We start from the raw sequence: 27,709 nt of genomic DNA on the forward strand, positions 1-27,709 counted from the left end.
TCCCACCACCAGCCCCTCGGCCAGATGCGAAGGCAGCAAAAAATGAATGAGGAGGAGCAAACGAAAGGCCTGCCTTCAGCATCCACATCAGCCTAGGCACACTGACCTCATGCACAATCACAGATGTATACACATCTCAACGTCAATCCTTTCAACGATGCCCTGGAATTGACAGAGTAGCTCTGATGTATATACGCTGCCAGGTACAAAATAGCTAGCTAGCAGGAAGTAGCTGTATAGAGCAGGGAACTCAGCTTGGGCTCTGTAATGACGTAGAGGTGTGGGATGGGGGCTGGGAAGAGGGGATATATGTATACTTATGGCTGATTCACGTTGTTCTATAGCAGAAACCAACACAACATGGTAAAGCAATTATCCTCCAATTAAAAAACAAAACTAAACAGTGCCCTGGACATGGTGAGGATCTGGGCTGTTCAGGAGGGTCAAGCGGGGATTAGGAACACTTATTCCCAACCCCTACTTCATACTAGATCCTAAAACATTCTTGTTGGTTCTTGCTAAAATAAGACATTCTGGGTTTCCACTGGACCTGGGTTAAAGTTAGGAATAGATGTCAACAGGGGTGTGGAAGTATGCTCAAGCTCCCTTTGCTGACCACAAGCAATCCCATCGTTTCAAACTCTGCTCAGGCCCCCAGGGCCCCTGCAAAGAAGCGAAGTCAAAACTATCGGGCCACATGGAGTTTCCCTTCCAGAGTGGCCCCCACCTGGAGGGTCCCTGGTCAGCCAGTCCTTTCACAGATGGCCCCATCTTACCTCAGGTAATGAGTCCTCTCGAGGAAGCAGTGAAGGGGGCCAGGCCATGTTGCCTGCTCACACGTGACGCAGCTGGAGGGTGCCTTTTCCAACCATCCATGCTCTTTGTAGAATCTGAGTCGAGGGCCTGTCATGCTCTCTGTTTGAAATTTGGGCCACGATTCTTAGAGAACAGACTACGCCTCCTCCCGCTGGAGTGGAGAAAAGAGTTAGGAGTCACCATGTTCCCTCCCACACAGGACCATGCGTGGGACCAGCTAGTAAGAAAACCCCAGACGTGCTTTTGCTGAGAGAATGGTGGCCATCTAGCGTCGGGGGCTCTACCTCCTGTACCTTTTTTTCTTGCCTTGCACTCAACTGTGGACAAATTCTCCACCACCTCCACCCCTCACTGGGCCTTCCCAGGTGGTAAATAAACTCAACTGCCAATACAAGAGATGTAAGAGATGTGGGCTCCATTCCTGGGTTGAGAAGATCCTCTGGAGTAGGAAATGGCAACCCACTCCAGTGTTCTTGCCTGGAGAATCCTGTGGCTAGAGAAGCCTGGCGGGCTACAATCCATGGGGCCACTAAGAGTCGAACACGACTGAAGCGACTTAGCACAAAAGCACAACCACCCACCCCTCGCACCCTGGCCTCCCTTTCATCTGTTACGGAGCTATCTCCAAGTAATGCTTAAAACTGGAGAATACTTTCCATTTTAAAATTAAAAATCAGTAGCTAAAAAAGCAGCAGTGTCCCCTCTTCTGAATGCTCTGGAATCTGTTCTCTCCAGTTTAACTAGTTGGAGAGTCACTCTGCACTGTGGGTGCTCTTCTTGGCAACAGAGATAAACTGCCATTAACAACAAACTCGAACATGCACGCATCCCTAAACCGAACTGGCCTCCTGCCTTCTGTTTCAAGCATATATCACAAGTCAAAACGAGTTAAATCCAAATCCAGTTTGCAATGGTCCGTCACTAACCCGCCTCACTGGAACGAGCTGGCGGCATGTGGGTTGGAAGAGGGCCTGTGGGGTCCTTCTCGCTGTGGGATCGCAGTCCGCCTGCCAAACCAGCCCCGCACAGGCGTCCACAGCCTGTCCACAGCCCAGTGGCCCCTCGACTGGGTGGGCTGGGGTGGGGAGCCATCCTCAGCAGCTGTTGAAGCCCAGCCAAGGGCCTGAGAGCACAGGCCTTGCTCCCTTAGACTTCCAATGTCAATCAAGTGTCAAGAACTCATCAGGAGAAACTTCATAGGTGAACACTGCAGGGTCAAGAGTTGACACTGGGAATTTTCCAAAGAAATAGAAAGAAAAAACTAACACAGGGCACTCACGGAAAATAGCCAGCAAAAAGCAGGAGGTGTACCAGGTTAATACTTTAATCTGTACATCACATTTTTTTTTTTGCAAACCATTACACTTCTTTTTTAAATTAACTTTTTCTTGCAAAATACTCATTTCATTTTTCCAACAAAATCTTATAAAGGCAAAAATAAAATCTTATTTTGGCAAATGTCATGAAGTCGATACTGGCAGCATATGGAGTTAGTTAAAAATAGACGGCAACTTCTAAATATATTCAAGATTATTTTTCTGACCATAGTCAAAGACCAATTTTCATTTAAAGTGTGGCTCTACCCAACGGAGGTTTTTTGTTTTTTTTCCTTTTCAACCTCATTTTCTGTATGCAGACTATCATGAGCTCACGACTCATATAAAGGGCCACAAACACGGCAGCTGGTCTGGTGGCCCCTTCCCCATTTTAGGCTGGAAGTCAAGTCATCATTCTGCCATCATGGCCTTGCTGGCCATCAGAGATGGTGGGGACTCACTGCCTGCCCTCCAGCCACTGACCCAAGTCCTGGGAAGCTGACCTGTGTTCTGAGGGGCAGGCTGCAAAGGTCCCAGGATCACTATCACAGCCTAGTGTGGACACAGGGAATTGCAGATAGATGCCACCCGGTGTGATGTTTATTGCTTATGATACAAGACGAAGATGCTCTTCTCACCTTTTCTGTATTTCAAAGTGTTCTGTATTTCTTTTTTTTTTTTTAATTAAAGCAAACTTTTTTTATTTTTGAGAAGAGCCCTTTGCTGAGAGAACCTCATGGGCGGGTTGGGAACCAAAGTTCTTAGACACGTTGTTGGGCCTAAGGCAGACCCAAGGCCGAGGCACAGACTTGGGCTCTGTCTCGGTGGAGCTTCACCCTCCAGAGCTGGCCATCAGGCGGTCAAGATCAGGGACGGCTGACCACTGCCCTGGACAGCACGCCAGTGAGCCCACACTGGAATCCACTGGCAGCATGTCTCCCATCCAAGCTCGCCTGCGTTCAGCAGATGCTGGACTGCCTTCTGCTCACCCTGCCCTTCGGCCCCACCCCCACCCACCACCCCATGATACCTGAATCTGTGTGCAGCTCCAAAATCTTGCATCCTCACCTTCTCGGCCACTGAGCCCTTGAGGTGAACATTATAAAATACATCCTGATTCTAAAATACAGCATCAGTATTGTACAGTGTGTATCAAAAGTGCCTTTGTCATATGTAAAAGGAGTCTGAACTAAAACAAGCAGGGGGGTTAGGACCTCGCCCTGTGATGGACGCCCCACAGCTGACGGGCTACTCCATCCTCCAGGCTGAACCCCCGCTTAGCTGGAAGGGGTTTCCTTGGTGCAAGAAGGATGGATCTTCTCGGAGGAAACTGGTTCTGCTGGCCCCTGGCTCCAGACTTCTGTGTGTGCTGGATCACGGGTCAGTCACTGCCTGGGCTGGCAAAAAGCAGAGGCGACAGTGAGGGGCTGGCAGGACCCCAACCCACTCTGGGGAGCAGGTGGTGGGCTTGTTTGCGCACACTTCGGACAGGGAATGGCAGGCTAACAAGACAGAGTGCAGCCGGGCAGGGGCCAGGGCACTGCGGCCGCTGCTGGGGGACGCTCGGGCTCTAGGACTCATAGGTGCCCCACCTTTCCTCCACCCCATCACTTCTAGGAAGTCTGCCAGACACACACTGGCCCTGAGACTGGGTCCCTGCTCTAACAGGGCCATAGGCCTGAGCAAAGAGGACTCTGGGTTCCAGTTCCAGCCCCGCCCTCTGTTTGCTGAGTCACTCTGGGTAAGTTGCTCAGCTTCCATGGCCCTTGTTGCTGCTGCTGCTGCTAAGGCGCTTCAGTCGTGTCCGACTCTGTGCGACCCCAGAGACAGCAGCCCACCAGGCTCTCCCGTCCCTGGGATTCTCCAGGCAAGAACACTGGAGTGGGTTGCCATTTCCTTCTCCAATGCATCAAAGTGAAAAGTGAAAGTGAAGTTGCTCAGTCATGTCTGACTCCTAGTGACCCCATGGACTGCAGCCCACCAGGCTCCTCCATCCATGGGATTTTCCAGGCAAGAGTACAGGGTGATCGCACCAATCTCCTAGAACTGCTGAGGATGCTGGAAGGGTAAAAGGAAATGTGGATGGGCTCTGAAAAGAGCATCGGAGGCCTACTCATGGCCACAGAGGTGCCAAAAGCTGATAGGAACAGAGCCTCTCTGTGACCTGGGACACTCAGATCTCTAGGAGAAAACTACACACCCCACCTGTGACCCCAGAAGATGCTGTGGCCTTTACAGGGTCCTCTGGAGCCAAGACCTGATGGAGCATTTCCCTGGGGTTCCTCAGCCACGGGTCCCTACTGTATACCTCCCTAGAGCCTGTCCCAAGGCCAACCTCCTCCTGCCACCCTCAGGCTGGGGGACACCTGCCCAAGAGCATGTCTCCACCCCAACCACGCACCTCCATCCCTCACTGCACTCCCTTCTCCAAACACCTAGAGCTCCTCGGGTGGCCAGATGGGCACACAAGTGGCGAGAGAGGACTCACGAGGAAAGGGTCCCCACCCTGGTTCTGACACCCACAGCCATGATTCTTTGGGCCATTCCCTCACAGGCTCTGAGCTGCTCTTCCTCATCTGTAAAATGGGGTGAATATCCCCACAGGGTTGTCGCTGGTGCTCAGCAATGTCAACCATAAACACTAGAGAGGGACAAGAGGGAAAGCCCTACACACCATCTGGCTCACACGGGTCCCTTGGGGGCACTAGGCCGCCCGCAGGAAGGACAGCTGGGCAGGGAGGGGCGTGGCTCTGGTCCCTGAGATTTCACAGGTTCTCCTGTATGGGAGCCACCAAACACTGAGTTCCTAAAAACCAACAGACCCGCTCCTGCCCACCAGCCCAGGAGGTCTCCCCAGCGGCCGCTTTGCCCAAGGAAGGAAGCATCAGCAGGTGGTACTGCTATCGTCTCAGCAGCAGGGAGGGGACATGCTCAGAGCCAGGAGAGGGGCCACGACGCCAGGCAGGGGCTCTTACTTGGAAGGTGTTAGACAAAGGTGTAGTGGAGTCCGTTGCTTAAGGGGGGGTAAGGTGGCACGGTCCTGGAGGACAGGGGGGCTTTAGGCGGGAGGAGGGCCAGCTGCTGCGCTAGACGGGCAGACAGGAATTAAGCGGCGTGTTAGGCTCCTCGTCTGCTCCCGCAGCTCCAAACGCCCCACTCGGCAGGGCCAGGGAGCTGTGGGCCCCACCGCCCGCCACTAGTGGCCTGGGCTCGGGGGACACGCCCATGGGGCCGGGTTGGGGCCTGGCCTGGGACTGCAGAAAGGGAGCAAGAGTGAGGAGGGGCTGCAGCAGAGGAGGCCACTCAGCAGGGGAGTGATCGCGGGGGACACGGTGGGAGGGCTGGGGCGCACTCGCCTGCTGGCAGGGAGGAAGCCAAGGACAGTATGTCCACGCAGGTAAGAGCAAGCACAGGCCAGAGAGGAGGGTGATTTACGGCAGGGCAGGTGCCCCCGCTGGACCCCTGGACACAGGGAGGAATTCAAAACCGCCGTGCAGGGCCTCAGGGACCCCCAGGATCATCAGGAGGACGGGCCTGGGGGAGCCGCCTGCTGTCTCCCCCACAAGGACGCCCTCTCGGCTGACGCACATGTCCTCAGGGGAGTCAGGACAGCAGGGACCTCAGGGACTCTGTACGGCACCAGAGCTGGGGGAGGGAGAACAGGCTTCCTCCTGCCCTGTCATCCCACGGCTTCTTGGTACAGCTCTGCTCCCCAGGGCCACCACCTCAGGGCGTGGCAGGCCCCACCCTCAGCCACTTCTAGACCCTTTGGCCAGAGTTGGAGGACGGGTGGGGACTGTGACACCACTTCACTCTACGACCACCCTCACTCCTGGCCAAGGGCACCCTAGACACGCAGGGGCCGCCACGCCTGGGGAGAAACAGCCCTGCGTGAACTGCGAGGGCTCACATAGGAGGGTGAGGGTGGGGAGAGGAGCCAGGAGTCGCTTTCCCAGCTGAGAGAGAAAGCCTCTTTTACATACGTGTACATGTACACACACAAATACATATACACTCCTGACAAAGAGAAAGCCTTTTTTACACATGTGCACATGTACGTACACACACACACACCCCCTCCCGTCCTGTGGTATATTTTTCTTCCCCACTGGACAACAATGTCCCACTTTCCAAGTCCTGCTTTCTGGCACAGGTCACTCAGAGGCAACTCTGATAGATGGACAGTGCCTCTGATTTGGGGAACAAAGCAGAGACCCCAAGGAGGGTTAGAGGGGCCCCTTCTGTCTCGTCCCGCAAGAAATCCAAGCACCAGAGGCTTTCCTGCCCCTTCTTCGTGAGGCCAGAAATTTTAGCCTTGACCCCTCAACTCAGGAGCCAGAAAAGCCTGTTCTCAACCGGCCACCTAGAGAGAGCAGAAGAGCAGCACCACTCCCAGGGCTAACCGTGAGCCGCATGGCCTCTCCCAGACCTCCGTCCTCCAACGCTCCTGAGCGCCAGCTCCCCTGCTCAGCCTGCCCACTCTGCCCCCACCACGCCCTGCAAGGGACAGGGCAAACACCACTGTTCCTCAATTTCTAAGCCTGATGCCTGCTTTCCCACCAACTCTGGACAGGCTGGGCTGGGCCCTGAACCCAGGGAGCAGGGGCTGGGGCCCAGCCTCCGAGGCTGCCCCCGCGGCCTCACCTGCCACCTGCTTGCTGCGCTGGGAGGCCTCCGAGGCCAGGGCATAGGAGATGTTGATGATACGCTCCTGCTCCTGCAGCTGCGAGTCCAGGTCTGCCACGCTGTTCCGGTCCTGGCTGGCGGTCGGCTGCAGATTGCACATGCTGCGGGAGGGCCAGAAAGTGGGCTGTGGGCCTCCCTGCCCATGGCGTCCACCTCAGGAGAGGGGGGTCCCCCTGGCCTGAGGATCTCACCTTTCTGAGGGTGTTAGATAAAAGCAGGGCACTTTCTCTTCAGACCAAGGTGCACGAGCTCCTCTCCTTAAACGCCCAGCCACAGCTTTGCCCCTCCTCTGGGGGATCACAGACCCCAAGGTAAGAATTCTGGCTCTAGGCTCCTATTCCCTCCAGACTTGAAAAGGCTAACCTGGCTCTGAAATGGAGGACCTCAAACACCAGGTTTATGTTTCTGAGGCTACAGGGGCTGATGGGACAGGAAAGCCACTTGCTGGGGTCCTCTCCTGGCCTCCAGGGGTGTGGATGAGGCCTCTGGCAGCTCAGGACACGGCTGGGCCCGTGGCTCTGGTCTAGGCCACAGGCCACTGGCACAGGCCACTTTGATAGGTGAACAGTGGCTCTGATTTGGGGACCAAAGCAGGGACTCCAAAGGTCTAGGGTCTAAATGAGGGAACACAGGCCCTGGGGCTGGGAGCACCATCCTTGGGGGCAATCTCTAAGCGTGTCCACTTCACCGCCACACTTAGCTCCACTCTCCACATTTGCCAGGGCCACGGGACACAGATCTGGGGGCGAGGGCCTAGCATGGCCCTCTGAGAGCTTCATGACCTTCAGGTGACCTGGGCGAGCTTCCTCGCTGATCTGTCGGTAATGTGCTGAGAGCCAACCTGCCCCTTACAATGAGCAATGTTTGCCTAAGACAGAGGCCTGATAAAACACACACACCCTGGGCAGCCCAGTCCGGTCCGTTCAGCTGAGACACCCCCGGGGCGACCTAGCAGGCTGTCAGGACTCGGGAGTCATGAGGGCTGACCTGGACCGGGTGAGGATGTTACGGATCTTCTCAGCTTTGCGGTACCGCGCCTGCAGCTCCTCCAGGCTGGGCGGCTCTTCAGGATCCAGCTCCACATAACGCTCGGGGATGGAGACCTTCTCTGGTTTGGAGAGCTGAGGAAAGGGCCGGGTGGCGGTGGTTGGGATATTTGGTTTGAGACCCACTCCCTGACCCTGTCCCCCCACCAGCAGGCACACAGAGCTGCCCACAGACTCAAGTATTTGCTGAGATCACAGCAGCAGCAGTTCACTGTGGAGTCAGGATCTGCATCTGGGTTTGACTCCAAAGCCCGTGCTCTTTCCACCATACCCAGCATCTCCTACTGCCCAAGGGAAGGGAAAGGGGAAGCCAAAGTAAATAGACCAGAAGCCCGAGGAGGACAGCAGTCACCCATGACGCCACCCTCCACGTGATCTGACCTGTGCGGACCTCTCCAGCCCCACAGACCCCTGGGGCTCTCCCCTCTGCCTGGGATGCTCCTCTCCGGGCTCCACGGACTCTCTCATCCTCCCAACCTCACCTCCAGAAACCTTCCCTGACTGTGCCTCTCCCGCCCATCCTGTCTCTGTTTTCCGTTTGTTTCTCCACTGTCTAGTTCAGACACTTGGTACTCCGTAGCCCTTCAGCAAACACTCCTTGGATAGTTAGATGGGTGGGTGGGCAGATGGATGGGTGGCTGGGAGGAGGAATGAAAGAAAGTGACAGTGATTTTTGTCCCTACAAAAGGCCCTCTGACCCAGACAGGAGGCAGCCACGTTGCATCTCTTGCTCTCAAAAGGAAACTGACCCCTACCCCACCCCTCTAGTCTCACACAAACCCAACAGCAACCTCAGCTTAGTGAAACCTTACTTGGGCCAAGAAAGCTAAAGGCAACTTTCGCATACCTTAGGGAATTTTTTTCTCCTTGAGTAACAGCAGGACATTTAAAATGAGGTTGGTTGAAACTCCTAAAGACAAGGTCAATCTAATCCCAGGGCAAATATGGACTTGAATTTAAACTCATCCCTACATTCCATTCTGGTGAAAGATAGCAAGAAAAAGCTCCTGTTTTTCCCAATGAAGGCAGATCCAGGACAAGGATGCAGATCACATTGCAGGAGCAGGGATTTAGGTTAGAGATAAGGAAGGACTTTTCCCCTTGGCTGGCAGGCTAATCAGGACACCACAAAGCACTTCCCACTGCCAAAGCAAGACTGTAGAAGCTTCTTTTGTGAATCTGAGAATCATGGACTTCTGGCTGCTTTAGAGGTGCCAAAGGGAAAGGGGCTTAAGGCAGGGGACTAACCTCGTTAACCCCTGGAGGCCCAGTGGACCCCAGAACCCAGGTACTCCACAGGCGTCAGTCTGCCCTACTCTGGTCTGATCTATCCTTCACGTGGTAAGAGCACTTCCTCTCATGCAGTTTCAGGCCAGGCCGAGTCCTCACACAACTGCGTTTGGGCTACTGTGCACTTCATTCAACAGAGTCGTCATTCAGCAAATATTTAGAGAGTGGCTATTGTGTGCCAGGCCTGGTGCTGGGTGCATAAAGGTGAACCAAACAGCCATAAACACTGCTCTACAGAGCTTACGAGGGGCACAACACAGGAGACCACCCTATGTCTTGAAGACCCTGAGTCTGTCATGCACTGACTCCCTTTCTCTTCCTTCCGGTAAAGACACTCTTGGCTGCGGTTACTTGCTCTTCTGGGCCTGCCTGGTCATGATGTATTTGAGCCACCAGAGGGCGCCAGGAATTCAGACCAGTCCTATCCAGGTCGCCCAGCCTCTGCCACACCTGGAAATTTCACCTGTGATTTCTTTTTTTTTTAATGTAATGATATTTATTGCTGCGGCTGTGCCGGGTTTTAGCTGCAACACACAGGATCTTTAGTTGTGGCACCCAAACTCTTAGTTGTGGTATGTGGGTTCTAGTTCCCTGACCAGGGGTTGAACCTGGGTCCCCTGCATTGGGACCTCAGAGTCTTAACCACTGGATCACCAGGGAAGTCCCAAAATTTCACCTGTGATTTCTAAACCTGCCTCCCCTTTCCCCCATCTCAAGTCTGATTGCCTAAACTAGCCTGACTAGCCAGCTGCAAGACCAACTCCTGGTTTTCCAGGGAACATATCCTAACAATAACAACGACCTGATCACATTCCTATTACGTGCCAGGTCCTGTGCTCATAGCTTTCTGATCATTGCCAATCGTTCGGGCAATGTGCTGAGTCTCTTAACCCTCACCACAACTGACATTACTGCTGAGGAAACCAAGGCACGGAGAAGTTAAATGACTTGCCCCCAGTTCCAGAGAGACGGATCTGAGCCTGCATCACAATGTCTGGACTCCTCTCACCACCTCCAGCTGCTGTTCACCCATCCTCTGGGCCACACTGAAGCCGAGCCTGTCCCATTCAGGGCAACACCCCCCGTGCCCCTGGAGGGTGGGTCAGGCTGCAGTCTGAAGGCCATGCCTCAGAAGGAATGAGGCATGAAGGAAGCCCCCGCCCTCACCTCTCTGCTGATGTCCACGTCATAGTCTTGTGGTTCCAGGTCCAATTCAGTGACAGGCATGGCCTGCACCTTCAGCCAGCCATTCTCTTCCTTGTCCTTTCTGTCCCCTTGTACAGCCCGTTCCAGCAGCTGCAGGTCAAAGTCCTGCTCACGCTTCCACTGGCAACAGAAGGAGAGGGTGAGATGTAGTCACTTCCTGATCGGCCCCTTCTGGGTGGGTCTTGTGGGCACCAGGGTTCTTGGGAAGTTGGGTCTGTGACTCGTTAGGGAAAAGCTGTATGACCATGGACCTCAACACCGTCTCTGAAAGAAGGCAGCTGTGGTCTGTGACATGGATGCTCTCTGTTGTGTGCTGAAACTCTGTGACAGAGAGAACAAGGCCTCTGCCCCTTTGATACAGCCTGACTCCAGGTGCTCATGTCTCTCTGATCTGGCCCCAGAGTGTTCCAACCTCCAGGGCACAGGTCTGTGATCCACGACTTTAGACTTACAATAGTCCCCAGGGATACAGGAAGCCTCCAGGTCCCAGAAGGTGACCCCAAAACTGAATCTGGGACAGAGCTCCAGAGAAGGGGTTTGCTGACAGCTCATGGAAGCCTTTCCTGGTTCTGCAGTCCTATGTCCCAGCTCAGAAACAACGGAAAAAACAAAACCCTCCAAGGCCCTGGTAAGCAAGTGGGATAGCAAGATGCTCTCTCGTGGGAATTCCCAACAGGTCACAGTGAGGGCTGGGAATATTGCATCTACAGTGGGGCGGGGGACGTGTGAGCAGGAGCAGCTAAGGACCACTGAGGCAGATAAGCTGCTGTGTACCAGGCATCTATTTAAGTTAGAAAAACCAAAACCATGTAAGATTTAAATGTTAAATCAAACTCAACATTCCCAACTCTGTAATGAGCAAGCTTCATAGAGGGAAACTCTAACCCGGCCACTTTAAGATCCCAGCACAGAGAACGGAGACACACACACATATGGCTGAAACTATCACAACATTGTTAACCTGCTATACTCCAATATAAAATAGAAACTAAAAACAAAACCCAGTACTATGGTTGGGCTTCACTTGGGTCTTCCTAATCACCTGTGGCCTTCATCCCCACAGAACTCCATGTTGAGCAGGTTGCTAAGAGGAGGCGACGGGCTCAAAGCCTCCCTTTTCTTGAGCAGAAGCCAAGCAGAAACTTCTCCATATCAGGCTGCATCCTCCCTCTCACCTCATCCACCTCACAGAGCCCCGAGTGGTCACAATCGTCTTTAATGTCCCCTCCAGCCCCGCTCACCTGAGCCCCAAACCCATAGCCATAACAGCACATTTCACCCACTCATGCACAAGCTCTCAATACTGACTCTACGTCAACATAATCACTCTCAGGTGATGGCTTCCTACTAAAGTATGAAAAGATTAGACAGTTGAAGATTCAGGGATGAAAAATTAATTTAATGATTGATTCACAAAGAAAACACACATTTTCTGACACGCTCACCAATGCCCCAAAGAGAGACAGGTCCTCACATAAACCCAGCCTGATTGCTTCCACAGACAGAAAAAGTTCACTGGACTGTACAGTTTATCCTGGGGAAGAACCACGCCAATCCATCATCATTAAGCAACATGTTTATTGGCGCTGAGGCAGAGACTTAACACAAGTCTTTTTTAAAGAGAAAAAATTACAAAGTATTCAAGTTACGATTTTTAGATCATTTTTCTACATTTGAGACATCAGGTTGTAAAAAGTCAGTTTTATCTCATAAGACATTTACTTACAAAGTTTAAAAGTTACTGGCTTTGCAGCTTTTCAGGATATGAGTGTGCTGGGTCTTATCCCTTTGGTGTCTGACCTAACAGCTGCCGAGAGGCCCTCTGAATACAAATCATAATGTATCTTGCTACCTGTTCAAGTTATAAAATACTAGAACACAAAAAGTTTTCCATAAGAAATTGTGCCGATGGGGCTGGAGGAATTAAAACCGAACCACCTCAGACTTGGCAGAATTTATTCAAACGTGCAATCTCTGAAGTCCATGTCTACTATCCCAGTATAAGGCATGGACATTAATAAATTCATCACGCCCAGACCTCTGGCAAAGACCACCGCCCTTGGGCAGTGGGGCTGGCTCAGCCTTGTGGGGCCGCTTTTGGGATAAGTGAATTATGAGTCAGTAAGCCTGCATAAAGGGGGCAGCAGAAAGTGAGTCACACATGGGAGGGCTCGCTAGGCTATGGAGAAAAGAGCTGCTATTGTAAGCCTGGTAACAGGAGCACAGGCCAGTTAGAGAATGGTGGATGCAAATTAGAAGCTTCTGTAAACACAATCAGGCAGGATTAGAGAGGCAATGAGCGGTAACGCTAAAAGCAAAAGAGCTTGTGCAATGAATTAGGGAAAGAACAGTCAGGCTAGAGGTCTAGGGAAACATTTGATTTCAAACAATAGAGAAAAATCCAGTGGAATGTTTCCAAAAGGGACCTAAGGCGACTGTGGGCAGGGTGCAGTGCCTGGAAGCACCACCAGAGGGCAGCAGGCAGCCTGGCTCTCCTGGGGTGCAGGGCCTGTCCGCACCTCTAGCTGTGGGAGACCCCGGGCCCTCAGGGGTGTGGGGCACCACACCCTGCTCAGTTGCTCCCCAGGGCACCTGCTTGGAGGTTTGGGAGGCTGGTTGACTTGCACTCCTCAAATCGTAGCACCATCTTTCTCCTCCACTCCTCCAACTCTGTACTTCCCAAGTCCTGGGTTCAGGCGAGAGACTCAGAATGCCGAAGAAGGGCCTCTCCCTCAAGCTCGACTCTCGGAGACCTGACCGTGGACGCTTCCTCTGGCTCCTGGGCTCCTGCCGTGACATCCTCACTCTTTCTCTAGTTCGGGGCACCCTCTGACCAAGTCACTTACGTGGCCTGGCTTGCGGACACATAGCCCACGGGGCGTTCTCTGAACCACTCTCTCGGGGGTGAGCCGGGCTCGGCTCTGGGGGCCTCGGGGAAGCTCTGCTCCCTGTCCCAGCCCCGCCTGCCTGGACCCTCCTAACATACTGAGCCGAGGTCTCCCGGGAGCGGTTGGCTGAGGTAGCGGGACGAGGGCAGCCCCGTCCTCTCTCCTTGGCTCAGCGTCCTCTTGCGCTCCCGGACCAGCGCCTTCTGGTGCCGCTTCATGCGCTCCAGCTGCTCCTCCGCACTCATCTTGCCCCGCTGGTGGTCTCCTGAGTACAGGCGCTCCAAGGCACTCTTGGGTCTCTGAGGGGCAGGAGGGGCAGACAGGGCGGCTGGGCTGAGAACAGAGGGCAGCCAGCCACCTGGCTTCAGCCCGTGCACGCACAAACTCACACACACACACAGACACATTCACATACTCACACACCCACTCTCTCTCGTCTCTAAGCACACTCAGAGACACACACACAGAACACACATTCACACTCACACACACACACATTCTCTCTTCCCTCTAAGCACAGAGACACACACACACACTCACCCAGACAGACACACACTCACATTCACATACTCACACACTCACACACTCTCTCGCCTCTAAGCACACTCAGAGACACACAGACATACACATTTATACACACACACACATTCTCTCTCTTCCCTCTAAGCACACTGAGACACATACATACACACACTCACCCACACACACACTCACATTCACACACACACCCACACATACACACTCACATTCTCTCTCCCCTCTAAGCACATTGAGACACATACACACACACACACACTCACATTCACACTCACACACACACACATACTCTCTCTCTTCCCTCTAAGCACACTGAGACACATACACACACCACACTCACCCACACACACACACACTCACATTCACATACACACTCACTCTCTCGCCTCTAAGCACAGAGACACACATACACATTTATACACACACACATTCTCTCTCTTCCCTCTAAGCACACTGAGACACATACATACACACACTCACCCACACACACACACACACACACTCACATTCACACACACACACATACACACTCACATTCACACACACACATTCTCTCTCCCCCCCAAGCACATTGAGACACATACACACACACACTCACACACACACATTCACACTCACACACACACTCCCATTCATACAGTTACACACACTCACCCCCCCACACTCACATTCACACTCACACACACACAACTCTCTCTCTTCCCTCTAAGCACACTGAGGCACATACATACACCACACTCACCCACACACACACACACACTCAGACACACTCACATTCACACAGTCACACACACACACACACACACACACACACCCACACATACACACTCACATTCACACACACACACTCTCTCCCCTCTAAGCACACTCAGGGACATGACAACCCAGCCCTCATGGGCCCTCTGGCAGCACCCCACCCTGCAGATGCAGACCCTGAGGCCCAGGCCTGTCCAGGTGGGCGCACACACACCGCGTGATGGACCAGAACTCAGGGTGTGGCTTGCTGGGTGAGAGCGGGGAAAAGGGCAGGGGGCCTTGGGAAATGGAGGGGGTGCTGTGACGCCCCTCTTGGTGGGTAGTGGGTAAGGCATCGTAAGCACGTGGTGACAGGGATGCTGAGCTGAGGAGGGGCCGGGGCCACCTCACAGGACAGCCCGTCACTGTCCACCTCTGAGCCCTTCCCTCTGTGCATGAGGGAGCAGTGAGCCCTTCGAGAACTTCTCAAGGCCTACTCACAGGGTAGGTCATCTTGCTGCTTTCGGCATCTAGACCCCTCCGGAGGGTGACGTAGGGAGCAATAGTGGATGATTGCTGGAGCCTTGACATGGACCCCGAGAGGCCTTAGTGAGGAAAGAGAAAAGCGAGTGGATTTGTGTGAGGAGGACAGGCCACCAGCCCCTTCTTGATCACCCCCCACTCCCACGAGAGGACCACAAGGACCCAGCCAACAACCCATGCTTCTTCCTCCCAGGGCCTAGAAGAGCAAAGCCCCAGGTAGGGAATGAGGGGCTAGTTCATGGGTGCCCATTGTCCCTAACAGGGGACAGTGTCCCTGAAGATCTGAGGGCTCCCCACATCTTCCCTCACATGCAGAAGACTGGGCTGCTTAGCAGGAGGAAAGGACAGAGGGGGAGGAATGCCCTTCTTCTTGATGAACTCCTATGCACCCTGTATGACCCAACCTGGATGCCCTGCCTGTGAGAGCCTTTTTAAATGCCCCAGGCAGAACCAGTCATTCCCTACACTCTTCAGTCTATTCACTGGTTACTGCACTAACCACAGTGTCAACATGCCTGGTGACAAATTCAACAACAACTAGTTGAATGAATGAATGAATGAAGAAGGGAAAGAAGAGGCACCAGGCGCTCACGGAGTGCTTACCATATGACAGGCAGGCACCGCACCATGTGTTTCACACAGATTTTGTTCCACTGGCCCTACAAGGGAGCATTACCTAACCACTGTGACGGTGTGCAATCTCAAGTTTAGAGAAGTTAAGCGACTTGTCCAAGATTCTGTGGAGCCACAGTCCAAGCTTTGTGCACTACCAACATGCTTACCAAGGCTGGTCCCTGACATCTGGCAATGGGCGTGGTGTTGGCACCACTAGCATTTAGCACATGGGAAAAAGAATGATGAATGTCCTGCAGTGCCCAGAGACTGCTGAGCAACAAAGATCCGGCCCGCCCCACAGCCCTCTAACACCGCCATCAACGAACACATCTAGGCTGAATGAAGAGAACAGGGTCCCCAGGCATGGTGCCAGGGGTCGCTGTGGCCCGGCTCAGCAAAAGCCAGTCCCCTGCCGGGACCAGCTCAGGCCACAGCAAGCCTAGCCAGCATGGTGGGCTAGAAGTCACATAACCCCACAGCTGCCCGAACCACGGCTGTGTGGCCTCCTATTTCCACACCCTGTCTAAAGGAAGCACCTGACCTCCCACCAAATGGGGGGAGTGTGGCTAACCTGCTCAGGGGTTCCAGGCAGCCTCCCTTTAAAAGGATTTCTGAGGAAGAGAATCTGGCTATGGGGGGAAATATGGGTGAGCCTAAGGGCCTGTGTGTTCCCACCTCCATCTCAGAGGGATAGGGGAAGAGAGTGAGAAGAGGGCCCAAAGGAGAAGAAAGATGTGTTTGTTTAAAGTCTTAGAGTGACATAGATGAGGAGAAAACCTATGGAAGACCCGAGATGGTCAAGCTGACAGCAGACAGCCCACGTCCCAGCCTGTAGGGTGCAGCGGATCTAGAGCCAGGACAGTGGCATTGTGTTCTGACTCCATCTCTTAGTGGCTAATTGGCAAGTTATTTCCTTTCTTACCTCATTGGTTTTCTTACCTCTAAAAATGGGGATAACAACAGTACTTCTCTCACAGGATTATTATGAATCTTCACTAAGTGACTATAAAGGGCTTATGTTATAACAACCACCACAATTACCATTGTTCCCAGGGGCAGATGTAATAAAAGAGGATGAGAATCAGGATGTGAGCCAGAGGTAAGAAGGATGCGCCCTGTCTACAGCCCAGAGGCCCCAGACAGCTGCTACCCCATGGAGGCCCCACGCCGCAGGCAGAAGAGTTGCAAAGACCGGGTGAGGGCTGGGGGCGGGCGGTGGTGTGGCTGCGGTGGGGGTCCCTGGGAAGACTCCGTAGAAAGTCGTGCCTACCTCTGCCTGGCAGCGTCTGGTACCTGCTCTCAGAGCCCACGAGGCCCAGGGAGGATGGGGTCGTGTCCCCGCTGAAGGTGGCCAGCTCTGGCTCGCTGACGTACGACCGGAGCTCCACCTGCGGGCAGTCGGAGGCCGTCACAGCCGCCCCGGGTCCGGCCGCCTTCCCTCTCCCCACACTCAGCAGGCACCCCAGGGGTCCTCCGTGCTCACCCTGGAGTCCCCGTTGACACACTGTCCCTGCTCCCGATCTCGCTTCCTCTCGTCCGACTGCCGCTTGAGGCCCCTCACTGAAGTGTGCCGGATGATGGTGGCCTCCCTCGGCAGCGGGGGCACGGCTGGGGGCTGGTCCTCCGGGCTGTAGAGCTCAGGGAGCGGGGGCCTGGGAGGTGCCTCATCTTCCTGCTCAGAACAAAACCACAACCAGTGCCTGGTGAGAGGATGCCGAGTGGCCCAAAGGGCCGGAGCAGGCCACCTGGGGCCTGCAGGGCACGACCACTTCAGCCCAAAGACACCAACACTTCCCCTGGTTGAGCTGTGAGGGTGGGTACACCTCTGCTCCAGGCCCATCCTTCCCTCGGACTCTACATCTTCCAAGTGTTAACTATGCACAAGTTTCCAAGTGTTAGCTACACACAACCCAGAACTCAGGACATGGGTCCACGCTCTCACTCCACTCGCTCATCTGTATATGACAGCACCCCACCACCTCCACCCCACCCCACCCTGCTTAGATTGGGCTGGCTCATATCCCTGCACGACCTCTGGATCTTTCAGCAGGCTGCGGATCTGAGCGAGGACCATCTACATCCTCCTGCCCTTTCTATCAGAAATGTGCATGGTTACGAAATCTTTCCTCCTGCCTGACCCAGGCCCTGAGCAGGCTGTCAGGATGGGTGACTCACTGCCTTCTCTGCAGCCCACTCCCTGGGCTGGGATGAATGCAACTATTTTCCTTGAATTGCCCCATCCACAATGCTCTCCGAGGGCTGTGGCCTCCCTACAGGCTGACAGCCTGGCCCCCGACTGCCATGAACACCCACTCCTGGGACAAATGACCATCCAGACTCTCTTCTCCTGAACTCCCCCTTTCTTAGCCTAATTTTGCTTTGGTTTTCAGATTTTTTCAGAGTTCAGGAAAGGGAACTGCAAGCTTGTTTTGCAAAGGTTTATCAGCATTCTTCTAGAGAGACAGACTTCAGACAGAAGGTTAAGCCGCCTACCCGAGATACCCAGAGGCTCTGAGCATCCGTGGTTTCCAACCCTGAACAAGATTTCAGAATCACCAAATCCTAAAAAGCCCCCCGGAAAGATAAACATAAACCATTGATTGCCTTTAACTGAAGGGAACAGAATGTCTGGAGATAGAGGGTGGAAGGGAAACATTTTATTACATACTTTTTTATATCCTTAAGATATAAAATTTTTTAAAAATCAAATAAAAATGAAAGAACTATAGCTACATGTAGCAATGGGATGAACTTCACAAAGATAATGTTGAAAGGACACAAGATAAGAAAGAATAAATACAGTTATGATAGATGGGCAAAGTGTTCAGGATAAAAATATAGGTATCAAAACAAAACAAAAAAGCAAGGAAAGTATCTGAAAAGTCAAGATAGTGGTTACCTCTGGCAGAAAGAGAAAAGAGCCTGTGCTGGAAAGGGACCCATAGGCCCAAGGGCTTCTGACCACTGGCCAAGTCCTATTTCTTGGTCTGAGTGTTGGTATGAAATGTGGAGTCTCTTTTTTATTGTTTATTAAATTACATATTCATGCTTTATGTCGATTACAGGATGATATCATTATTCACAGAAGTAAACATAAAACAATATGAATATAAAATAAATCTGAAACAACAATAAAAAATGGTGAAACTGGTGAACACATATCCAACTAGAAGGTGGGTTTTACACCACCCTCTCCCGTGAGCCTGACCCCCAACCAAGCTGAAAAGCCTCACCTCTGAGCAACAGCAACCAAGTGTGAAGAGGAGCCTCTGTGATCATCTATTTCATGCTGCTTGCTCTGCACAAGGGGAAACTAAGGATGCTCAGATGGAGGGTGGGCCATCCCAGAGGGACGGCAGGGCTGGAGTCCAGGCAATCCTGCTCCCAGGCCTTTTCCCCAGGGTCCCAGGGGGCAGGCATCTTGCCTTATGGTAGCAGTGTCTGGCCCAGCCACTCCTGCTATTTGTTTTGCTATTTTCTACCTCCTGCCTTGTGACTGGTGCTCCATGACTCTTAGATCTGGGAGAGGGAAGGAGATCTCAAGATAAAGTTCACAGCGACCCTGGGTCCTAGCACCTGTCTTCTAGCTCTGGGCTCTAGACAATGGCTGGAAGCAGGTGGATGGTGAAGACCAGGTACGGGAACTCGTGTTTTAGCCAGCATTGTGCACTGATCTTGTCAGACGTCCTAACCATACGTGGTGCCCAGTGACAGCTCCTCCAGGCCCTTGTTGGCAAAAACCTGGAGGTCTCCATTCCAAGATCCTTTCTGCTATGGCTTCCCTGTCACTTGGATCAGGCCCCTCATGCTTTCCAGCCAAGGCTGGCCTGGCCCTGGAAATAATTCCTTAGAGCCTCCTGTGCTCACAGACTCAGCCAAGGGCTTGGCTCCTCTCTGTGCCAGGCAAGCCAAGGTGCTGGCTCAGGCAACCACACGGGCTACATACTGACCTGAACATCAGGGCTGAATGTCCAGTTAGATGTCAGATGGCACAATCAATGGTCAGAAGACGTAGACTGGATTTGCTAATATGGAGACCTTATGCAAATTCTGAACACCTTGGGCCTCAGTTCTCTTATCTGTGGAATGGGAATACTGACCTTCCTGTCTATACTCCGTGAGGTCACTGTGCAGACTGCATATATCCTCACAACCCAGCACCATGCTCGGCTGCAGGTAAAGATTCTCTTCTGCTAAGAGGCGCTCCCTGTCCACCGACTTACCTACGAGTGTGCACAGAACCCTGCATGGGGCAGCCACACACTTCCCTGCACAACACAGATTATAAACCATGCCTTAGTGCAGTCACTTCCTTTTGCCCTGCCTCGGTCTTCCCAAATGCAAAATGGGAGGGCTGGACTAGGTCACCTCTAGGGGCCTTTCCAGTTCTGGGAGACAAAGCAGGATGGCAGGGCCCCCTACCTCATGGCTCTGGCTGGTTCTGTCTGACCAAGTTTCCCTAAAAGCTTCTCTCCCAAGAGAAGTGGACCTGAGGACAGGGTGGGACACTCACCTGCCAGAGAGGAAAGGACAATGCTCAGCTCCCAGTCCTCAATACTCACCACTTTGGGCTTGGTCTTGGTTGGTGACTGAAGGGGGGACGTCACCTTCCTCAGCTGGGGCGGGTGAGGTCGGTACGGCACGTAGGTTTGCAGCTGGGGGAAGAGTCGAACCTCCAGAGGGGTCCGCACGGGGCTGGTGGGAGGGCTGGGCTGCGGGGGCGGCTTGCTCTCAGAGGTTGAGAGTGAAGGCACAGGCGGGTGAGGAAGCAAAGGCACCGTTTTTCTCTCTGACAGGCATGGAGGGGAGGAAAGGATGTGATGGAACAAAGACCTTCCTCAGAGGACAAGAGCAGTGACTTATGCCACGAAGACCCAACCTCCCCGGGGCCATCCCCCAGCGCTAGGTGCTGGCCTCTGACAGCCCTGCCCCAGGAAGATGATCAGCTCACCTGGATTTTTGACCGATTCCACCAGGATTCTGAAGTTCTCTTTATTTGCACTCAGGCCTGCAATGACGTCTTCAATCCTCCAGAGATCCTTCTGTATCTGCGATTTCTCCTGAGGAAGAGGAGGTAGGGGTTCATTCCCTTCTTAGCTCCTCACCAGAGGCTTCTTCCTAGGATTTCCATTGTCATTTCAGACAGAGCCCCTCACTCTGGAGGACGGTATCCCCTTGGGAAACCCCACCAGGGCTAGAGACAAGCCTGCTTCACAGCTTCCTGGACAAATGCAGACGTGGGAGAGGCCCCAGGTCCAGGGTAGGAATCTCAGAGGAGCTCTCGCCAGTGCACCTCGCCTGTTTGCACCCCATTTAAGAAAAGACTGCCTAAAATACAGAGTGATTCTATGAGGTTATCTAGAGCAGCCACATTCAGAGACAGAAAGCAGAAGGTTGGTTGCCAGAGGCTGGGAGAAGCCGGAAGAAGGATTGCTGGTTAATGTGTACAGAGTTTCAGGTTTGCTAGATGAAAATCATTCTGAAGACTGAGTGTACAGCAGTGTGAATACACTTAACGGTACCAAAGTGTATCCTTAAGTGGTTATGGAGAACTTTTACGTTAGGTATATTTAACAATTTGAAAAACAGACTGTCTCAGGCAACTACAGCAGAAGGGAAGAGAAGGCAAGGACGTGAAGTGACATGATCCCTAGAATATAAAGAGCATCTTTTTAACGACAGAGCTGAGTCCTGGGATTTGGGGTGTAATATAATGAGCAGAGTAGACATTATTTGGCAGTAAAAAGGAATGAAGTACTACATCTGCTGTAATATGGAGGAACCTTGAAAACATTACGTCAAGTGAAAAAAGCCTCTCACGTCAGTGCCACATATGTATGGTTTTGTTTCTATGAAATGTCCAGAATAGCTAAGTCCATATAGAAAGTCGAGTAGTGGCTGGCTAGAGCAAGGGTGGAGAGCTGGGATGGGGATGAGGAGGGACTGTAAACAGGACCACGTTTCTTTAGGGGCAAGCTGGAAATGTCACACAACTGATTGTAGGGATGGTTATACAACTCTGTGGATTCACTAAAAAATCAGTTAATTGTATACTTAAAATAGCTAATTTTATGGTATGTGAATCACATGATAAAGCTGTTTTTTTTTTTTTTAAATAAAGTACAATGGGAAAAGGGCTGCATATTCAAAAGCAGAGACATTACTTTGCCAACAAAGGTTCGTCTAGTCAAGGCTATGGTTTTTCCTGTGGTCATGTATGGATGTGAGAGTTGGACTGTGAAGAAGGCTGAGCACCGAAGAATTGATGCTTTTGAACTGCGATGTTGGAGAAGACTCCTGAGAGTCCCTTGGACTGCAAGGAGATCCAACCAGTCCATTCTGAAGGAGATCAGCCCTGGGATTTATTTGGAAGGAATGATGCTAAAGCTGAAACTCCAGTACTTTGGCCACCTCATGCGAAGAGTTGACTCATTGGAAAAGACTCTGATGCTGGGAGGGACTGGGGGCAGGAGGAGAAGGGGACGACAGAGGATAAGATGGCTGGATGGCATCACTGACTCGATGGACGTGAGTTTGAGTGAACTCCAGGAGTTGGTGATGGACAGGGAGGCCTGGCTGCTGCGATTCATGGGGTCGCAAAGAGTCGGACACGACTGAGAGACTGAACTGAACTGAACTGAACTGAACATGACCATGTGCACACTGTGATAAGTTGCAACCAAAACCACCTGGGAAGATGCCCTAGAAAGAGGTGAGCAGGGTCTGCTTGACTAAGGGATCGTGGGCATCTTTTAATGGAGTTGTTTAAACGTCAGATATGGTATTCTTTTAACTTTAAAATTATCATGTCCCACGTCATGGACTTAAAAAGGAAGGCTCCACACCCGTATTTCCTCTCAAGGTTCCCTGCCAGCCTCACCTGGAAGAGTTCTCATGTGTGTAATATTTGTGGATCACTGCTCCTGGATACTCCCCACAGGGCCTGGCACTGAGCAGCTTCTCAGTACATGAATGTTGAATAAGTAAAGGCCCAATCACATAAAATTCCCTGACCAAATACTGCCCAATAGCCAGGACCACAGACGTCTGAAGCCTCCCTCCTAAGCGGGGCTCTTCTACTCTCTCAGCCTGTCCAACACCAGTGCACATCCTCAGGGCTGATGTGCAAATAGCAGGCTTAACGCTCAGCTTCCCCTTAAGGTACAAGGGTCCTAAGACAGACATGTTACTGAGCTAAGGGGATTATCTCTAGAGCTGAGGCCCCCAAGCAGAAGGCTGGTAAAGGAGGGGTGTGGGGTTAAGGTCATCGCTCTCTCTCCTCCCCTGGCAGTCTACCTGGCATAGTTCCACCTGTCAGTTCACAATCCTGCCCCCATTTTCCCTGTCGCCCCAACATGGAAGAGAAGAGCAGAGAAAAGCAAAGGCCAAAGAACTTGTATCTTTCTCCAAGGACGATGGAATATCAGAACTGAACGACAAGGTAAAGGAAGCTTTTGGGGGAGCAGCAGAGTGGGGTTTCATTCCTGTGTCCTCGCATCACACTGGGCTGGAAGGCTCCTATGGACTTCACTCAGCAAAGGTCTGAACTCACTGTCCGGAAGTAGGGACACCTACAGGTAGCCTCACCTATCACTGACTCTCACAGTCACCTGCACGTTCTTTTATCCTCTGGGTTGTCTACTCAGGTGGCTGTGAGGATCTTCATAAATAAAGCCACTTATCTTTGCTGAAAAGGCTGTGGGCTTTCTCACAGCCAATGCTGGCTAAAGAGAGGTGAGTTTCCAAGCCTCATTACTGAGAATTTGCATATGGGGCTGCAAGCCTATCTCCAGTGTCAATGATTTATTTAGGACGCTCACAGCTTGCCTGGCCTAGAATTACACCAAAGAAGTTAACACCGAGCCTGCTCAAAGGAAGGCTTTGTGAGCTTCCCAGCGCACTGTGGCACTCAGGGAAAGCATGAGCAATGCCACTAGGCTAGGTAGAAATCAAGCTGCAGGGCCCTGGCTTCAGACTGGCCTATCTCCTAGTAACTTACAGGACTAAGTTCTCTACAAAGCCTGTGACAAGACCCGCGTGTTGTACCCATTTGTTTGGGGGAGGGGAAAAAAGGATTCCAGGCCTGCTGTGTGTTAAGTCACCAAGAACTCAGGCACAGTAGAAACACAAATAGCCAATAATCACATGAGAAGATGTTTAACCTACTAGTAATTAAATAAAAGGAAATAAAAGCCTGATGTCCTTGTTTAGCAGGCAGACTGGCAAAAACTAAGGAAGTTGATAACATCAAGTGTTGGCAAGGATTTAGGCAAACAGTTCAGTACTCTCAGGCACTGTGAGTGGGAGGGCAAATGAGTGCAGCCTTTTAGAGGGTGGTTTTGAGTTACCTACTAATATTTAAGAGGTATACTCAATTCATGGCCATCGTTAAAAAGCCTACAACTAACAAATGCTGGAAAGGGTGTGGAGAAAAGGGAACTCTCGGACACTACAGGTGGGAATATAAGTTGGTGCAGCCACTATGGAAAATGGTATGGAGCTTCCTCAGAAAACTAAACGAACTACCATATGGTCTAGCAATCCCATTCCTGGGAATATACTCAGAAAAAACTATAATTCAAAAAGATACATGCACCCCTATGTTCACAGCAGCACTATTCACAACAGCCAGAACATGCAACAACCCATGCCCATTGACAGATGGATGGGTAAAGAAGATGTGGTGCATATATACAATGGAATACTACTCAGCCCCAAAAAAGCACAAAATAATGCCATTTACAGCAACATGGATGCAACTAGAGATTATCATACTTAAGTCAGAAAGAGAAAAATATCATATGATATCACTTATATGTGATTCTTTGGCCACCTTATGTGAAGAGCCAATTCATTGGAAAAGACACTGATGCTAGGAAAGATTGAAGGCAAAATGAGAAGAGGGCAGCAGAGGACAAGATGGTTAGATAGCATCACCGACTTGATGGTCATGAATTTGAGTGAACTCTGGGAGGTGGTGGAGGACAGAGAAGCCTGCCATGCTATAGTTCATGGGGTCACAAACATTTGGACACAACAACATATGTGGAATCTACAATATGGCACAAATGAACCTGTCCGCAAGACAGAAACTGGCTTGTAGACACAGCGATCAGGAGTTCTTGTTGCCAAGGGTGAGGGAGGGAGGGAGAATGAGGGACTGGAGTTTTGGGTTGGCAGATGCAAACTATTACATTTAGAATGGATAAACAAGGTCTTAATGCATAGCACAGGGAACTATATTCAATATCCTGTGATAAGCCACAATGGAAAAAGAGTCTTAAAAAAGAATGTGTATGTATAACTGAGTCACTTCACTACACAGCAGAGATTGGCACAACACAGTGAACTCATCATACTTAAAAAAAAAAAAAAAAGAAAAAATAAATAAATAAATAAATAAAAAATCTCACAAACTAAAAAGTATGTGTACTCATTTCAACTCAACAAGTCCACTTCTAGGAGCTTATTTTAGATAAATGCTCATAAATAAATGCTGATAGGCAATTAGATAGATGCTCATTGTGACACCATTTACAAAAGGAAAACACTGCAAATAACTTAAATGCCCATCGGAAGAGGAATGGCTAAATAAAGCGTGGGACATCCACCTATGAAATACTATGCAGCAGTCAAGAACTAATTCCATTCACTTAGACCAACAAAGTCTAACACAATTTTTGAGATTATAGAAATCTTCTATAACGTGTGCTGTCCAATACAGAAGCCACTAGCCACATTTGGCTACTGAGCACATGAAATGATTCTAGTGTGACTAAGGAATACATTTTTAATGTAGTTCATTTTAATTAATTTATGTTTCAATTTAAATAGCTATCATGTGGGGCAGCATAAACCTGGGGGTATCTTTCCCGGAAAGATTTCCGTAACAAAAGTTATGACAAAAAAGCAAGTTACCAAACAATGTGTTACGTATGATTCCTCTTTAAGTAAACCCAACTGCCTCCCCCAATAACTTATATGATACTACATACGGGCATTCATTTGGAAAGGCATAGGTCACGGTCTAATGGTGCTGACCACATGCAGGGAAGGTGACGGGACCAGGACAGAGAAGGGAAGGAAGGAAGGAGGGCTTTCGTGTCTTTTTCTGGTCTTGTTTCTCATTGTGTGGACTTTTCAGAGAGATGCATTTGTGTGTTATCTGTACAATTAAAGAAACAAAAGGAATGAAAAGCTAAAAAAAGAAAAATCACTGCTGAAATTAATGTGGATGGTTGAAGTCCAAGAAGATAAGTGTAATGAAATAGTTCAAGGAACTAGTAACTAGAAACAATCATTTGAAGGACTCTGCCAAGAATATCCACCTATTTATTTTTAAGCCACCATGCTAAATCTGGGGATACAAAAAGAATAGGAAACAGCTCAAATGAAGGAAAATTATGGGAAAACCCAATAGCCACAGGAGATAAACAAATTCTAGGTAACCTCATAGGCCAACCCTGAACCACAGGCAAGAATCTCCTCCATGTGGTCCTGGAGAAAGCTCTCTGGGACCAGCTTGAAATGGTGAGTAAAAGCACAGCAGGGTCTGGGAAAAGCCTCCTAGTCCACAAACCTAAACCTTCTCCCAAATTCCTTCAGTTTTCTGGGGGTGATGCTGATGTGCAGAGAGTCAACACATTCATTAAATCACTTGAACAAAGAGGCCTGGCTAGAACTAATTCACCAATTAGCAAGCCTCGCCCCAAAGCTGGCCCAGCACGGTGCCTCGTACACAAGAAGCCTCAATTCAATGCTTGCTGACTTCAAATAAATAGAATTATGTCAGGGTCCTGAAGAGGGGGTACAGATCTGAAGCTGAGTTCAAAAGCAGGTTATTTTCCATTTTCAGAATTTTGAGGGTGGGGCGCTCCAATGGAGGAACACTGGCAGCTGGAAGACCCAACCTGAAGAAGGAAAACCACACAGGGCCTTTCTTTCTTTCACCTTTGGAGGCAGAGGCAGCTATCAACGGGGTGGCCTGGTTTTAAGGTAGGGAAGGCAGGGCTGTAAGGCTGCCTATCCTGAGTGAGGTAGGGGCCACAATAATGGGTATCGCCCCATCTGGCCTGAATTCACACTACTGATCCAGTGAGGGCTTGATAGCATCTATCCTCAGGAGTCAGGGAGGGGAGGAGACAGGGCTTCCTGCTGCTAAGTGAGCAGTTAGGACCCAAGACAGGGCCAAGGACAAGGAACACAGATCACCCTCCAGCCCCTGTAGGGTTCTCAAGGTCAGTACCATCTCCTCTTGGGGCTGTTTCCCCAGATAATTGGTAGAGAAACCCTTAGAAAAATGCCAAGGAGCTTGTCTCTGAGAGCAGAGAGGCAGGGGGAGTTGAGATGACGCTTCTCATGACAGCCTGGCAGTGGCAAGCGTTCCCAAAGAGACAGCTGGGGTGGTGAGCAGGCTGAGTTCAGGTGGACAAAAGAGAAGACCTCTGGGTAAGGCTCACAGCCCCCATAAGTGAAGACTCCAAGAAGAAATTAGAGCTCAGAAGGGATGAAGAGCCCTTGGGTCACCTGGAAGAAAAAGGCTCTTCTGTGTTGCTCCTGCAGGGTCTGCTTTAGCTGCTCCACATCTCTTTCTAGCTTTAGGTACTCATTCCAAGCATTTTCCATCTCCTGTGGATCAAAGAAATGCTTCTGATTCTTAGTTATCCCATGCCCACCCCTCAGAAGGCCCCAAGAGCCCCTGTACTCCTGAGCACTGCTGACCCGACTACAGGGGAAGAGGGCAAGGGGTGCCTGATGCGTCTCGGGCCACCTGCACTGTCCGTCTCCCACCCCTCTGGGTGCTTTGGTTCCCAGCTCTGGCAGAAAGGGCCTGCACCACATCAGACAGACAAATTAAAGAGCAGAAATTCTGACATCTCAGAGTTAACTGCATTCAGATCAGGGGAACAGCCGTGCAGGCTGCTCTGAGACAGCTGACCCCTGGGGAGTCACTGCAGTCTCCCAGAGGCCCTGACAGCATGCACCTTAAGGCTCCGGTAGAGACGGACGTGTCACCCCTGACCAAGTACGC

The 27,709-nt window shown here is 51.3% G+C and overlaps 1 protein-coding gene across 15 annotated transcripts in view; it reads right to left on the reverse strand.

The window, feature by feature from the left end:
* Positions 1–2,122: 2,122 nt before the first annotated feature.
* The window catches only part of PLEKHA7 (pleckstrin homology domain containing A7), a 229,650-nt gene continuing 204,063 nt past the window's right edge, over positions 2,123–27,709 (reverse strand). For 8 of the 15 annotated variants that reach the window (XM_025266703.3, XM_025266700.3, XM_044929578.2 and 5 more), the window contains 12 exons: positions 27,205–27,306; positions 20,630–20,738; positions 20,241–20,467; positions 17,162–17,350; positions 16,949–17,066; positions 15,022–15,125; positions 13,347–13,547; positions 10,322–10,480; positions 7,806–7,939; positions 6,777–6,919; positions 5,108–5,218; positions 2,123–3,529 (listed from right to left, as the gene is read on the reverse strand). In XM_025266703.3, the coding sequence (XP_025122488.3) occupies positions 5,118–5,218; positions 6,777–6,919; positions 7,806–7,939; positions 10,322–10,480; positions 13,347–13,547; positions 15,022–15,125; positions 16,949–17,066; positions 17,162–17,350; positions 20,241–20,467; positions 20,630–20,738; positions 27,205–27,306 (1,587 nt within the window). In that variant the 3' untranslated portion in view covers positions 2,123–3,529; positions 5,108–5,117. Of the gene's footprint in view, positions 3,530–5,107; positions 5,219–6,776; positions 6,920–7,805; positions 7,940–10,321; positions 10,481–11,918; positions 13,548–15,021; positions 15,126–16,948; positions 17,067–17,161; positions 17,351–20,240; positions 20,468–20,629; positions 20,739–27,204; positions 27,307–27,709 lie in introns of those variants that run through there. The other 7 variants (XM_025266706.3, XM_025266702.3, XM_025266701.3 and 4 more) reach the window with 6 other exon arrangements.

The sequence above is a fragment of the Bubalus bubalis genome, chromosome 16 (genome assembly GCF_019923935.1).
Source record: "Bubalus bubalis isolate 160015118507 breed Murrah chromosome 16, NDDB_SH_1, whole genome shotgun sequence".
In the NCBI taxonomy this organism is placed as follows: domain Eukaryota; kingdom Metazoa; phylum Chordata; class Mammalia; order Artiodactyla; family Bovidae; genus Bubalus; species Bubalus bubalis.